The sequence below is a fragment of the Parus major genome, chromosome 14 (genome assembly GCF_001522545.3).
Source record: "Parus major isolate Abel chromosome 14, Parus_major1.1, whole genome shotgun sequence".
NCBI classification, from domain to species: domain Eukaryota; kingdom Metazoa; phylum Chordata; class Aves; order Passeriformes; family Paridae; genus Parus; species Parus major.
The window spans coordinates 4,998,523-5,012,531 of NC_031783.1; the positions used below are offsets into that span (position 1 = coordinate 4,998,523).

The following is a 14,009-nucleotide window of genomic DNA, read 5'->3' on the forward strand; positions in this document are numbered from 1 at the left end:
AAAATAATAGGACTTTTGTATAGTAGAATTGCACAGCAATTCCTCCATCCCTTTCCTTCTGAATGTGAAGTTCTCATGTTTAATGGGAATTAAAGCAGTTGACATGAAGAGCAGAGGGGGTGATCCCCTGTCCCTGGGTCAGTGTGAGTTACAGCAGTGAATGATTAGTGAGTAGTGCAGGTGCAGTTCAGGTGTGCCCTGCACATGTGCAACCTCTGACTTTTTCAAACTCAACATCTGCCCACCAAATGAAATCCCTGCAGTTAGTGGTTTTGATTGTGCTGAATTCCACTCTGTTCATGAGCCTTTTAACTTCTATCACAAAAGAAAAACTGCCTCTCTACATGGAGCATAAAGTTACTGGATATGCTAGGATGGGAAGCAGCTTTCTGGCCAGCCACAGGCTGGAAAGATGCAGTGTGCTGGCTTTCTCACAAAGCTAAGCAATCCCAGTTGTCCTTTTAATTTTGTTTTGCCCTTCATGGTAATCCTCTTTGGCCAAATAAGATCCTTATCCTACTGTCTGCAAATCATTTGCTCAGATTTTTGTAATTAACTTGGGGTCAACATTTATATAGTCTTACTTTGTTTCCTTGCAGCTGCATGGAAATACTTTTTAATGTATTTTAAGGTGAACCTAGTGATTACTGCTCACAATAGCTGCAGTTGATATGACACTCCAGCTTGTGCTATATTCCTTCTCCAGATACAACAAGCCCTTAAGAGAGGCATTGATTTCCCTCTTCATGCAGGTTTAGGATCCTGCTGTTGAGTCTTGTGGCACCTCTGTTTTTTGAAGGACTGAGACAAGTGCTGAGTATCCAGCATACTTTGCTCTCTGCTTTGTGATACTGATGTGTTTTGTTCCCATTTCTTGCAGACATGTATGACATTTAGGGTTTTGATATCTTGTCTCTACCCTGGAGCTGCTATTTCTGAATGCTGAATTCTTCTCAAGTACTGTAGCTGCATTGTTTGAACTGCTTTGTTTTTCTTAACAAAGTGTAGCAGAAAGCATCCCTGCTTTCTAGGATGTGAGGCAGGGGTCAAGGAGGGCTCTAGAGTTGCTTCTGGAGGAATTTGCCATCATTTGCAATGAAACACACTGATAAGAGTATTCCAGTGTTTTCCATAAAAACAAAATATCTTCGATACTAACCATGTGCTTTTACTTGGTGTTGTGGACCAGCCTGGCCAGAATCTAATTCCCATTTTGTTTTCTATCACCATCATGTATTTCAAAAGGATGTTTGTAGCATTGGTACACAACAATATACTAACAGTTGTTTCTGCTGAAGCTGGAGATTACACAATTCTTTACTGTTAGGAGGCAATGAGTGAGTCTTCCCTTGACAACTGCAAATCAGAGCAGAATGTGATGTGCCACATCCTTTCTGATGACAGACTGTTCAGATAGATTTCATTACCACTATTCTCTTGATTAAATCAAATGCAAGTCCATGGGGTTTTTGCTACAGCTCCCACTTTTGTGAACTGCACAGTTTTAATACATCTTAGATAAATTTTTCATAATTATAGTTGCTTCAAATCACTGACATGGGACTGCTAAGTTTTTTGCCCTGCAACAGGACTTAGTCATTGTCATCATCTTTGTGCATCCAGCCTTCCAGGCAGGGTAGTTGTAGGTATGGAGGGATGAAAGCAGCCATACAGAACAGCAAGAATTTAGGCTCTGTCCAGGAAGTGGCAGTTTGGTGTTAAGCCATTTGATGCAAGGGTTAAAGCAAAAGAAATCCACTACAAATAAAAGTTTACAGCAGAGTTGTTGTCACTCTGCAGGATGTTTCCAAGCAGTTGGACGTGACATGACTCAGCATGATGGGCACTGTGCTGACTGGAGTCTCTAGATGATGTTGCTGTATAACTTGTTAGCACTTTGCAGCACAAAGTACTTTTCATCCAGCTTCATTTGGTTTAATGAGTTTAGCCTCACATCATCCAAGGGTACGTTCAGCAGAGGCACAAGAACCTCAGTCTTCCTTAGGAGTTGTAATCCTGATTATTACTACACTGAATAAGTGTAATAATAAATCACTGACACAGTGAATTGCTCTTCTATTAAGCACCTATAGTTTTTCTCAGTCCTCCCCCCTCTTCTCTGTGATGTGTATGTGCATTAACCATCTGTCTGAAAAGGATTGTGGCACTTTCTGTGGTAAATTATCTGGCTAACAGGTTCAGTTTAGAGACACCAGTTTGTTCTAATGACTAGTAACCAGTACAGGCCAGTTAAAATGTGTTGTTTACAGTCTGTATGTAATTAATAACTGATTTTAAATAATGAAGAAGGTGAGGGATGAGGTTCAGTTCTTATTTTGGATCAAATCAACTGATTGTTACGGGATCTGTCTTACAAATAACTGCAGTCTGGCCTCCTTTCTTGACAGTTGCTCACAGTACTCACATGAGGTTCCAGGCTACAGTCTCCAGCAAAGGAGAAGGCAACCAGAACAGGATGAACCATGCTGGATTCTCTTCCTTGTTGGTGTTAGTGGCATTTTGATTGTCAGCTTGTCTGGATGCTGGTCAATTGTCTATTTTGTGTAGAAACGCTCTGGGAAACAACATGGTGACTTTAAAACTTGTGCTTCTGCAATGGGTGTAAATGGTTTGTGTGGATGTTGGTGTGTAAATGACCTGGGCCAGGTAGTGTTACAAGGGAGACACTGCAGAGTGTGTCTGCTCTGCCTGAACAGCTTTGTCCCTCGCTGTTCCTGTGTTAGCACAATGACCATCAAACCATCCACCCCAACCGAACCAGTATTGCTGCTGTGGCTGCTCTGAGAGAAGGGGCAGAAGGAAGTGTGGTGCTGCAGGAGCAGCACATGCTCAAGTCACTCAGTTGCCAGGGACATTATCTGCCTCCTGTAAGCATCACATCTTCCATCTTTGTCCCTTGCTGCTGCTGTCTGTCCTTGCTTCTGCCTGCCTCGGGCCCTTCCTTGCACCCGACTCCGCTCGTTCTGAGCCAGCAGCAAAGTCTGGGGCTTGCTCTGGCTGCTCCCTCGTCTGCCCCCTTGCAGGTGGGGTGCAACACTGAACCCTGTGCTGAGGCAGCATCCTGCCCAAGTGTTGCATCCCAAAGCTGGAGCCTGCAGAGCCTGAAGTGGGAGCCCAGCTTGGATCTCGTGCCTGGCTCCCTGCTGCACTGCAGCCCTGCCTGTTGGGGGGCACAAGCTCCCCCTCCTCTCCTTTAGCTGTTTTAATGCTCTGATTACTGAAGTGGGTAAGTCACCACCTCGCTTGTAATAATTACAGATTTCCTCTGTGATTTTTCACTCGTCGGTTGCCACAGCAACTGTGCAGTGGCTCTGCTGAAATGCTGTCACAGGGATTTAAATCTGAAGCGGCTCAGCCTCTCTGCGTTCTGGCGCATCTTCCCTCTTGCCCCCCCGGCACCATGGCAACCTGGCGATGGTAGCCCAGCCTCGGCCATGGCACCCTGTGCTGCTTTTCCCTGCATCCCTGTGCCTGAAGGGATACTGCTGGTGTTTTGTGGGTGTCCACATCCCCCCATTGCCATCAGGAGCAGTGTGCAGCGGGAGGTGCCGCTGGGATGCGTGCTGCCTGCCGTGCTGCCTGAGCACCACCTGAAGGGAATGAACCAAACCAAGGTTATTTTGTGACAGTGCTGTGCCTGGGTGTCACCCTCAGGATATTTGCAAGCCAGAGTAAAAATAAGGGGTTTAGGGACAAAGCCTGTTCTTCAGCTTCCACAATTGTTGGAAAGTAGGGAGCCATTTCAAACCTTAACACAGTCTGGCTCTGCGTCTCAGAATTTGTTTTCAGAAAGCTGCCGAGGAGGCTTTCGGATGAACCCGGACGCCCACATTCCAGAGACAGATGCTCTCAGGTCTGAGGCGAGTCGGGTGTTCCTCTCTGCTGGCTTTGGCTGAGCACAGGCTGTAGCTGCCAGGAGCTGGTTCCATTAACCTCCATTAACTGGGGCATCCCCCCAGCCGAGCTGCGGGGCTGCGGCGCAGGACTTCCTCTGGGTGATGCCTGTCCCCGCTGCGCGGCTGCTGGAAGGAGCTGGCAGCGATGGCATTCCTCACCAGCACAACCAGCAGCAGCCTGCGCTGAAGGGAGGCACACAGTGAATCGGGGAGCAGCATTTCCAACCCAGGAGCTGGCTGTGGGGAGCCTGGGAGCAGCACTTCCAACGGGAGAGCTGGAGTTTGCGTCCGAGTCCTGTAAGTGCCTTTGCCGTGTGCCCGCGGGCGGTGGGGTGGGCACAGCAGCCGGCCTCGCTGCACACTGTGCCCAGAGGGGAACGCGGGGATTTGTGTTCGAGCAGCTGTGTGTGTGTGTTGTTACAGTGTCCCTGCCACTGATACACAGGGATGGCTGCTCCTGGTTTGTTTTCTGGACCCCTTGTACAACAAATCTCCTGCATGGCTCTGCTTTTCCATGTCCTCAGCTGGAATGGGGGTCACCTTGAAAAACCAGAGCTCTTGCCCTGGCTTAAGATGTTTCCCTTGGTTTGGTGCAGGCTGTCTCCAAGTGAGCTATTTTATGCCTTATGACACAGGAAAATAAATTGTTCTTTTATTTGATGCTATTTATCTATCTGTTTCCCTGATCTCTGAGGAGGCAGCAGTAAGATGCTAGGAATAAAATCTTACAAGGAATATAACTGAATTTCATTGGAAATACCACTTGAGGGTATTTTGCAATACTTTAATTTTTTCAAAACTACAAAATGCTTGTGGAGCAACTAATCTGGAAAGCACGGCTGTGCCGTAATTTGTTTAATCCATTGTGAGCTGGGCTGTTTTGGTCCAGGAAATGTGTGGAAATGCAGAGGCATGGTTTGGATATATATTGCTATCTGCATTTAAAATAATGGATTTAAAATATGCTTGAAGAGATGTTTTTATATGTACCTTGCTTGTAAAGTTCACTGAAATATCAATGTGCAGGTTTTTTGAGGGGGAACTGCTAAAAAATTCCTAAAAAAGATTAGAATTTTTTAGCTAATGTAAGTTTAGTTGTGCTTGTTTTTTATCATCATTTATGTACCATTATGCCATTTATGTAGGTATTGTTGGCTTTGCATCTGGAACTTGCCCAATTTCTTGCAGATGCTTGTTTCAATTCCATTTTTTTCTTTTCCTGAGACAATGTACTCCTTTCACAGGGAAGGTATCGGCACATCTCATCCTGCCTTAGCTGTGCCAACAGTTCTTGGATCAAAAATGAGCTGCTCAGAAGTTTAGTGGGTCACCTGGATCCTAGTGTGCCATCATCACAACATTCCTACCTGTTCTTATTTGCTGGTTTAGGGACCAGGAGTCTTTCCTTGGCCCAGTATTTTTTAGAGAGAGGTTAAACAGAGACAAGGGCAGAAAGATTTTATTTTAAGAAAAAATAAAATCATGTATTCATATCCAGCAACCAAACCCTGCTTAGCGGGCACCTGAGGAGGAGAACCTGGACACATGAGTGTAGTGAGACTTTAGGCTGTAAATGAGTTTTAAAACTTGATGGAAGGACTGAACCTGTTGTGGCTTCGCTGCTGGTTCAGCCCTGACCTGAGTGCAGGTGCCATGAAGCAGGTAGGGATTGTCATGTCCTTATGGATCCTGGACAGTACTCCCAAGTTGTAGGTGTGAGGTTTTCATCTTGTGCAGTGCAGCTTGGCTTGTGCTTTTGCTGCAGTGCTCACAGCAGACTGACTTGAATGCCAGCTGCATGTGGAGAAAGAGAGGGGAGCTGTGCAAAAAAAAACTGGTTTATTTTGCTTTTGTGTGCAATATTTACTGTTCTGTCAAGACTTGAAGGACAAAACAGTCTCTCCATTTCTGTTCTTCTGAAGACTCGTGGGACTGTCCAGTGCTGTTGTTGTTGATAAATAAATAAGCAACCCTGAATAACCGACACTTGAGCTTTACTTGTAGCTATGACAACTGTGTCCTTGACAACTTAAGTACAATCATGGAGTTTTCAATTACATCCTGTTCTACACAAAGCCATTAAGATTAATAGAGGCATAAACAGCCTGTCAGCTTGTGAAGTGGTTTTTGGCAAGATCCATGTAGGTGGTAGATACACGTTTCCATGTGCAGAAAAACACCAGGTGTTCCTGGTGGGAATTGCCTTGGTGGGAATTGCCTTGGTGGGCTCTGCAGGCACAGGCTGGCCAGGCCTTGGGGACAACCACACTTTGCTCTTTTTGGGCCACAGAAGTGTTGAGCTTCAAAGTGCTCAAGGCTCTCCTTTGTCTGGGTCCTGCAGACCCAGCACCCCTCTTTCAGAGTGTCCCTCTCTGTCCTGACCCTGCTGTGTGGGGTGCTTGTAACCACCTTCACTTTTGGAGTACGAGGCTGTGGCCTTTGGTTGACCAAGGTGGGGGATGAGCAGCTTCTTTTTCTTTGCTGTGCCCTCTCATGAAGATGCTGCCTTTGTACTGTTTTTGAACCTGAGGGTTCCAGCACTGTTTTGTGCTGAGTTTGTATAGACACTTAATGAAAAAATCTAATGCCAGCCTTTTATGAACACTAGATGTAAATTTTCTTGCAACTTCCTCTTAACAGGACTTTTCAATTCTATTCTATTTCATTTGAGATAACTTTAACCTAGCTCTGACTGAATTTCTAAATTCTTGGTTTTACTCTTACAGACTTCTCCTGCAAATCCTGTTGTAAGCTAATCCAAATTTGTTTCAGAACTATATTTTGGGATAAAACCCCAGGTGAAGTAAAAGGGCGTGTTGTGTTTCATTGTGTGCACTCAGGCTTTCATAAATACATAGTCTATACTGAACTCTTACCTCTGCTCCTGGGACCAAGTGAACTGCAGTTAAATACATCAACATGCTGCCAGGCCTCTTTATTTACATTGTTGTTTACTACATTTAGAGTGGCTAAAGCAGCAAGTCAGGATTTCTAACATCACCCTGTGCTCTGTCAATAACTGGTGAACTCATTCAGTTGTTTCCTGTTTTGATCTGCTGGATGTGGACTCCCCAAAGGAGGGTGAGGCTGTGCATTTTCAAACAGAAAGTGCTGTGTTGGATCTTTTTTATGCAGATACCATGATGGCATTACATTACCTGATTCTTCCTCAAATGCAGACTAAGGAAGAACATGTTTATGTTTAATGGATGACAGCCTTGACTGTCTTCTACCTTGCCCTTACTGACATTTGTGAAATTGTGGGGCTGTTCCAGAGTCTAGGATCTCCTTGAGCTGTTCATAGAAGTAAAATAGCTCAGCTAAATCACCTCTGTCATTAAAAATGCTTGTTCATGAACAGCACAAACCAGGAGATTTGCACCCCTTTAACAAGTCCAGGATGGACCTGGGTCCAGCCTGACTTTCCACCGTTATCCTTTTTAGTCTTAGGAGCCACAGCTGACTTGGCTTCTCAATTTGCAGTTCCTTCTACCACTAAAGGACAGATGCAGAAGGAGCAGTGTGAAAGCAGGCTGAGCTGTGAAATACAGACCTCGGAGGGACTCCCTCCTTGCAGCCTGTCTGTGCCAGGGAGGGAAGGGAGGGCTGGCGTTTGGGCGCAGTGCTGGTGCTGTGTGAGCTCTGCAGCTTCTGGCCCCAGCAGCAGCCCCTGTGCAGCTCACAGGGTGTGAGCCTGGTGCTAGGTTCACATCCAGGTGCAGCCAAACAAACAGGACTAAGAGATAGTTAGAGATGCTTGAAATTTCACAATTAGCACCTATCATGACTATACTCTTGCTGTGCAGCCTTGGACAGTCAACCAAAGGAAAACAGTAAAAAAAGGAATGAATTTGCCTTTAGGTCCCTCCCAGCTCCCCAGATCCACTTTTTGGAAAGCTTGTGAAGTAACTGCCCAATGCAGCTTGTGCTACTGTTTCTAAACCACTTAATTGTTCGTGTTAAATGGGTTTGGAGCCGCTGAGGGACAGATGAATGTGCCCCCATGAATTTCAAGCAGGTTTCTGTGTCTTTGGCAGAGTTGCAAGAAAGAGATGCAAGTTTGCAGAGCTGACTTCTCCTCCCATCCTGCTGGGTCTCAGTTTTACCTTTACACCTCCCCAGAGGATGTTTTCCAGGGCAGGTTCTTGAGCTGCAGCCTGGTACACGGTATCATGCTGCATTAGCTTCTCTGCTAGGGACTGAGATTGCTGCACCAGCTCCTAGTTTGTCTATTTTTACTCTTGTACCTGGATCAAACCCCCGCTTTTTAAAACTTTTTTCAGGGTTTCCCCCCCAAGAAACACAATTTTGTTCACTCATAGTAGCAGTACTTCTTTCTGTGTTTCCAGTATGCTGCTGCTGTTGTCTGTAGTAACTAGTTTTATCTGTCAGAAGTAATTACTTGGAACAGAAATGTAGCAGCTGCTGTTTAAAAAAAATACATCCAATTTCACAGCACGCATTTAAAAAATCCACATACACTTATGTTTCATCTGTGTAATAAACTGGACTGAGATTCCACTTTGAAAATGAAAATAATTTTTGTTACTAGAAGAATGTGGCTGTGACTTAAAGACATGAAGTGGTAAACACAGTTTATGTAACACAGAATTACAGACAAAATTATGCAAGTGTATTTTGAAAATTCAGGTACTGAGATTGACTTCAGAATAGCAGTTCTGTGGAGTCATCTGCACCAATGGCCTACTTCAGCTCAGACAGTTGCCAGTAGAGAAAAATGTTTAGGGAAGACTTAGGAATCTTTCTCTGGAAGGGTGTCACATCCTGGTGGTCTGATGGTCCTTCCCATCCCTTTTCCTGTCAGATCTCTGAAATTGGTGGCTGTTTTTTGCCTGGATTTCAGGAATTTGTGTGTCTGCAGTGGCAGCAGCAGCGGTGCTGGAGCGTGGCACTGCTGCGGCTCTGACATGTGCAGGAGAGCTGATTTCTGCTGGATTGCAAACTCTGCTGCTTGCAGTGCTGGATCAGGCTGGGCTGGTGGGAATCGATCAGAAGATGGTTATGGAGGCAAAATTCAATTGGTTATTGTGATAACCAAATAATGTGTGCTTAGACTGAGATACCAGTCACATCAGCTGATCTCCTGTGAGAGCTTGTGTGCATAATGGAGCTGGAAAAGACGCTGGGTTTAGTTATACTCATATGTGATATTACATGATTTATTCTGACTCTGGAATAGAAAATGGTTAAACTTTTTATATAAGAACTGTCAAGGAAAATTAGGGCTAAGCAACTTTATTTTTAAGCCTCATGCAGTAACTTTTTTAATACGAGTAGTTCAAAACGCCAGTATCATTTCCAATTATATTTTTCAGCCTCTAATGAATACTGTAGTTTAGCTATTAAAGGACTCAAGATAAACAGTAAGTATAGTTAGAAATAAATAACATTCTGGAAGCACACATAGGCATGGTTCACCTAGGGAAGGAAGAAGAAGAGAAACCTGGCACTGGTGGGCACAGCTGTGGAGAGTGACTGGGAGGTGTGTTTGATTTGTATGTGAAGAGGCATCTCATCCTTGTGGAGAAGAAAGGTTGGACAGCAAAACCCCAATGGGAGATGACTGAAGGGCATGAGAACAAGCAGTGAACCTTGGTGGGTTGCTGAGTATGCTTGCTTTCTCCTTTTATGGGTTCCTGCAAAGCTGTGTTTACATTTGAACAGCTTCCTAAAGACTCTGAAAAAGTAATATTTTGCAGAGGAAACTTATGGAGGGAATTGGAGATTGGAGAAGTATAGACCAGATAAACAGCTCTGGGCAGAGAACATCAATCAAGGTGCTGGGCATTTTCTTACTGACTTAGGCTGGCATTTGTTTTTTGTTAGAAGGTGATCATGAGATAAGAAATCCATGCTGTTGGGATATTTCTTCACACATTGATTATGCAATGGTTAGCACAAGTAAAGAAAGAAACTGAGAGAGAAAACATAATGAATTAAACTAATCTTATCTTATAAGTGAAGTTACTCTTTTCTGAAAATATTAAGTAGTTTTTCTGAAAAACATTAAGTAGTTCTCTCTGTAGTTGTGACCCAAAGGCTTAGGAAGCTAATCTTGCTTTTTCAGTGTGTGCACAAGTGTTGTGCAAGTGTTTGCTCATCTTGGCACATTGCAAACTACCTTGAATTTTAACTTAAATGAAGTGAAACCAAGTGCTATGTCAGTTGTCTGGGGAGACGTGGAGAATTAGTTTTGTTCCTGAGTCTGAATAGGTCTGTGAATTTATAAATCTCTGTAGGCAAAAAGTTTTTTTGTTTTATATATATTTTTAAAAGCTCAAGTGTGAAGGAGAACAAATAGTATTTTGCATAAAGACAATACAAAAACTAAATTTCTGATATTTTAGTTCTGGGTAGGAGATACTTGCTATCATGGTAGCAATAGTTCAGCTGCTTCCCTGCATCTGGTCATGAACATCTGCTGGCATGTTTTATTGATGGCATAGGACTGATGGAAGCTGTGAAGTGTGATCTCTTTCTGCTGGAAGATAAGCTCTACTCTGGGTGTATTTGTTAAATAGAATTTTTTCCAGGTTTATGGATAATAGTGACATTTTGTCTCTGGTCCACTGCTGCTCCATGGTCTGCATCCAGTGAGGTGCAAATGCCAGGCAAAGGGCTCCAGTGTCCTGCTCAGAACACAGGGGGCCATGCTGATAAGTGTGAGGTTTGAATTTAACCTGTCTCCTGGATAATAATTCAATGACCTGTTTTATCTATTTCTGACTTCCAGCCAGGCTTTCTGCACAAGTGATCCAGAGTGAAAAGGGAGTCATGTTATCTTTCATGCTGCTTGACTTTCCAAGGTCATTTATACATAACCAGCTGAGGCAGAACCACAGAGTGGCTGAGGTTGGGAGGGAGCTGAGGGCTGGCTGGTCCAGCCATCAGCTCAAGCAGTGACACCTAAAGCAGTCTGCTCTGGACCATTTGGGTTGTGGATATCTCCAGCATGGTGATTCCATGCCCTCTCTGGGCAACCTGCCGGGGGTTTTTCTGTGTTTGGGTGGAGCTCAGAGTATTTTAGTTTGTGCCCATTGCCTCTTACCCCACCTCTTGGCTTCTTGACATCTCTGAGAAGCTGCTGGCTCCTTCTTTACTCCCCCCCCATCAAGTATTTATTACACATTGATGGGATGCAACCTGAGCCTTCTTCAGGCTGGACAATCTCAGCTCTCATGTTCTCTCTTCACAGAGTTGTGATTAATGGGTAAAAACTGGTTTTTCAGGGGATTGATTTTCTTTTATTTCCTAATGCCTGTCCTGCTGTCTTTTGTATTAGATGAGATTTTTCTCATAAACTTAGGTCATATCAAAAACAACAGTTTGGCGTGAGAAACTGACTGGAAACGATTTTTCAAAAAGTTTAAAAAAGATTTTTAAAAGTTCAACACAGTATATATATACAGAGAAAGCAGAGAGGGAGAGCAAGGGAAAATAGGTACTGACCTTTACCCCCTGGCCCTGCTGAAGCTGTGACATAAACCTTTAGCCTGCAAGTCATTTGCCTTAGCAAGACCAAGCCAAGAATCAGATGTGGGGCTCAATCCTGAGACTGCTCTGAACATCTGCATCAATCCATCAAACCATGCTTTCAGTGTCTTTGGATGGAAATTAGTGAAAGGGGGTGTTGAAATGAACAACACAGTAATAGTGGCTGCATCTCTAGGGACATGAATAAATGTTTTTTTCTTTTTTCTTTTTTTTTTTTCCTCCCCAGAACATCAACCAGAAAGAAATCTCTCAAGATTGAGTCTTTTTCAGTAAAGAAAAGATAAAATGGCATCAATGTTGCTTAGTCGACAGCTGACCTGTTGCCTGCAGCAAAACTCCAGACTGCTGGTGTTTGGTAAGTGTTTCCTTGCATTTCCCTGCTTTGTATTCGGTAAGTGTTAACTTCAGGCTGGTGGACAGAATTCCAGTTTGAACATTGCTGGGGTTTGTCCTGTGATGTTGAGTCTTTCAAAACTTGAGGAATATGATGTTCTCTATCTTAGGTGATGATGCAGTTGCAGTCTAAAGTGGACCACAATTGTAGTCCAAAGTATATTTGATTTTTTTTCCTTCTTCAAACAAGAATGTATCAGGTTGATAATTTGCCTTGTAAACATGCTAGCTGAAGTAAAGCTCTTCAGCCCTTGGAACTCTGCATTTATTCTCTGGCACTACTTGGTGCAGAGATGAGACAATCATCTATCAAAATGAGCTGGGTTTTCTCTTTGTGCTATGTAGCACAACTTTGGCCATCTTCCCTTGTGAAGAGGTTTTGTGTGACTGGTAGGAAGATGTGACCCTCACTGGGGTTGTGTGTTTCTGCCTTGAGTGAGCTCTAGTGTGAAATAAAAACCTGCTACATGGCATCAAGCTGCTTTCTCCTAAGTGAATGGCAAGTTTTGGCTTGGCCCTGGCTTGAAATTTAGCATGTGTATATTAAACCTTCAGTCTCTGTGAAATAGATATAAAAACTAAATTCCTGTTGGCTGTGTGGAGTCTTAAGATTATCCATTCCATATACTGTTACAGTATGGCTGAATGGCTTTTTTTGTGACTGAGTAAATCTTAGTGTTTCTCCTGTCTTTCCACCCTCCTGCAATGCCACTGTGCTCCTTCTGCCACTGTCAGGATAAACCAAGCACACCCTTCCATTTGCTCAGAAACTTAAACATCATTGATTTCCTTTTAAATAATACACTTTGGGGAGCAACTGACCTTTGACTAAAGAACACCAAGTCTGGTCTTATAACTATTAGAAAATATTAGGTCAGTGTTTCAGTGCAGGATGCGCTTCTATTTATGGGAGTGACGCACTGATTATCCACCCTGGGCAGGAGCAGGGATCGATTGTGGGCAATGGAAAGTGCTTGCAGCAAGCAGGCCTCGTTAGCTGTCAGTCCTGTGAGCTGATCTGTCACCTCAGCATCACTTAATGAATGCTCCCTGTCCCTCCCAGCATCTTGCACAATTCTGTGCTGCTTCCCAGGCACAGAGGAGCAGATGGGCAGTGGAGGGCCAGTGCACAAACTCCTCTTCCATCCTCACCCTCAGTGAGGGAGTGTAGATCCTGATCAGAAAAGCAGCTCTGGATTCCATTAATCCATCCTTGCTTCCAGGAAACTTCCAAGCCTGCTAAAATACTGGAGCAAATAATAGAGGGCCTTGGCTGCAGGTTGTATAAAACAGCTGGGGCCTTTGGATCTGAACGCTTTGTGTGAGAGACCAGGAACAATGGAGCAAGAGGAGAGCCCCTCACCAGGGGAACTGTCCTGTGCTCCTGCTGCCTCACAGAACAGGCAGGAGGCTCTGATGGCTGTAGCCAAAGCTGGAGCTCCAGGCTGTTTTCCTGAGCCCCAGCTCAGGCTGCAGTGCTGCTGGGCTCTGTGGCTTTTAGGGGAGTGCTGAGGGTGACATCCAGGAGCTCTCTGCTCCAGAGTGCTCGCCTCCAAGGTATTTTTGGGCACTCAAGTTCAGGGCTTTACAGGCTAAAAAACAGACTTGTACATTACTCCCACAGAAATCCTGTGGTGCCATTTGGGCTGATGCTTTTTTTCTTTTTTTTTTTCCTTGTGGATAATGAAATGACAGGGTTGCCAAGGTGGGAGGGAGGTGGAGAGGAGGAAATAGATTGCCTCTTGGTAGGTCTTTGTGTCTGTAGGCTGTTTCATGTGTCATGTTTCAGTTGTATGTATGCATTAAGCAAATCATCTTGTTCATCTTGAATCTACGATAAATTTATTTACACAAAGGTTTTTTTTCATCCTTGACTATTTATTTCTCTAGTTGGAAAATCTGGAATTTGTCTTTGAATCCTGCACTAAAAGCATGGCAGAAGGTCAGGCTGCTGCCTCAAGGTAGCATCAGTTTGCATTAGTGCACACCCATGCCCTTCTAGGATGCTGATCTGTTCTGCAGCTTCTGCAGCCTCCCCAGGCAATTTGCTGATTACTGAACTGGTTTTACCTTTAAAACTTTTTTCCTAATATTTAGCCTAAGTTTCAAAACAGGAAACAAATCAAGTCCTTATTGTTTGTCCTACACTCAAAGGACCTGGAGACTGGAATGTTTAGTTATCCT

General features: G+C 44.1%; 1 protein-coding gene across 3 annotated transcripts in view; it reads left to right on the plus strand.

Moving 5' to 3' along the window:
• The window catches only part of ABAT (4-aminobutyrate aminotransferase), a 48,888-nt gene that overhangs the window by 9,707 nt on the left and 25,172 nt on the right, over nucleotides 1-14,009 (plus strand). For 2 of the 3 annotated variants that reach the window (XM_015642602.2, XM_015642604.3), the window contains exon 2: nucleotides 11,659-11,787. In XM_015642602.2, coding sequence (XP_015498088.1) covers nucleotides 11,718-11,787 — 70 coding nt within the window. In that variant the 5' untranslated portion in view covers nucleotides 11,659-11,717. Of the gene's footprint in view, nucleotides 1-3,662; nucleotides 4,215-11,658; nucleotides 11,788-14,009 lie in introns of those variants that run through there. The other variant, XM_015642603.3, reaches the window with a different exon arrangement.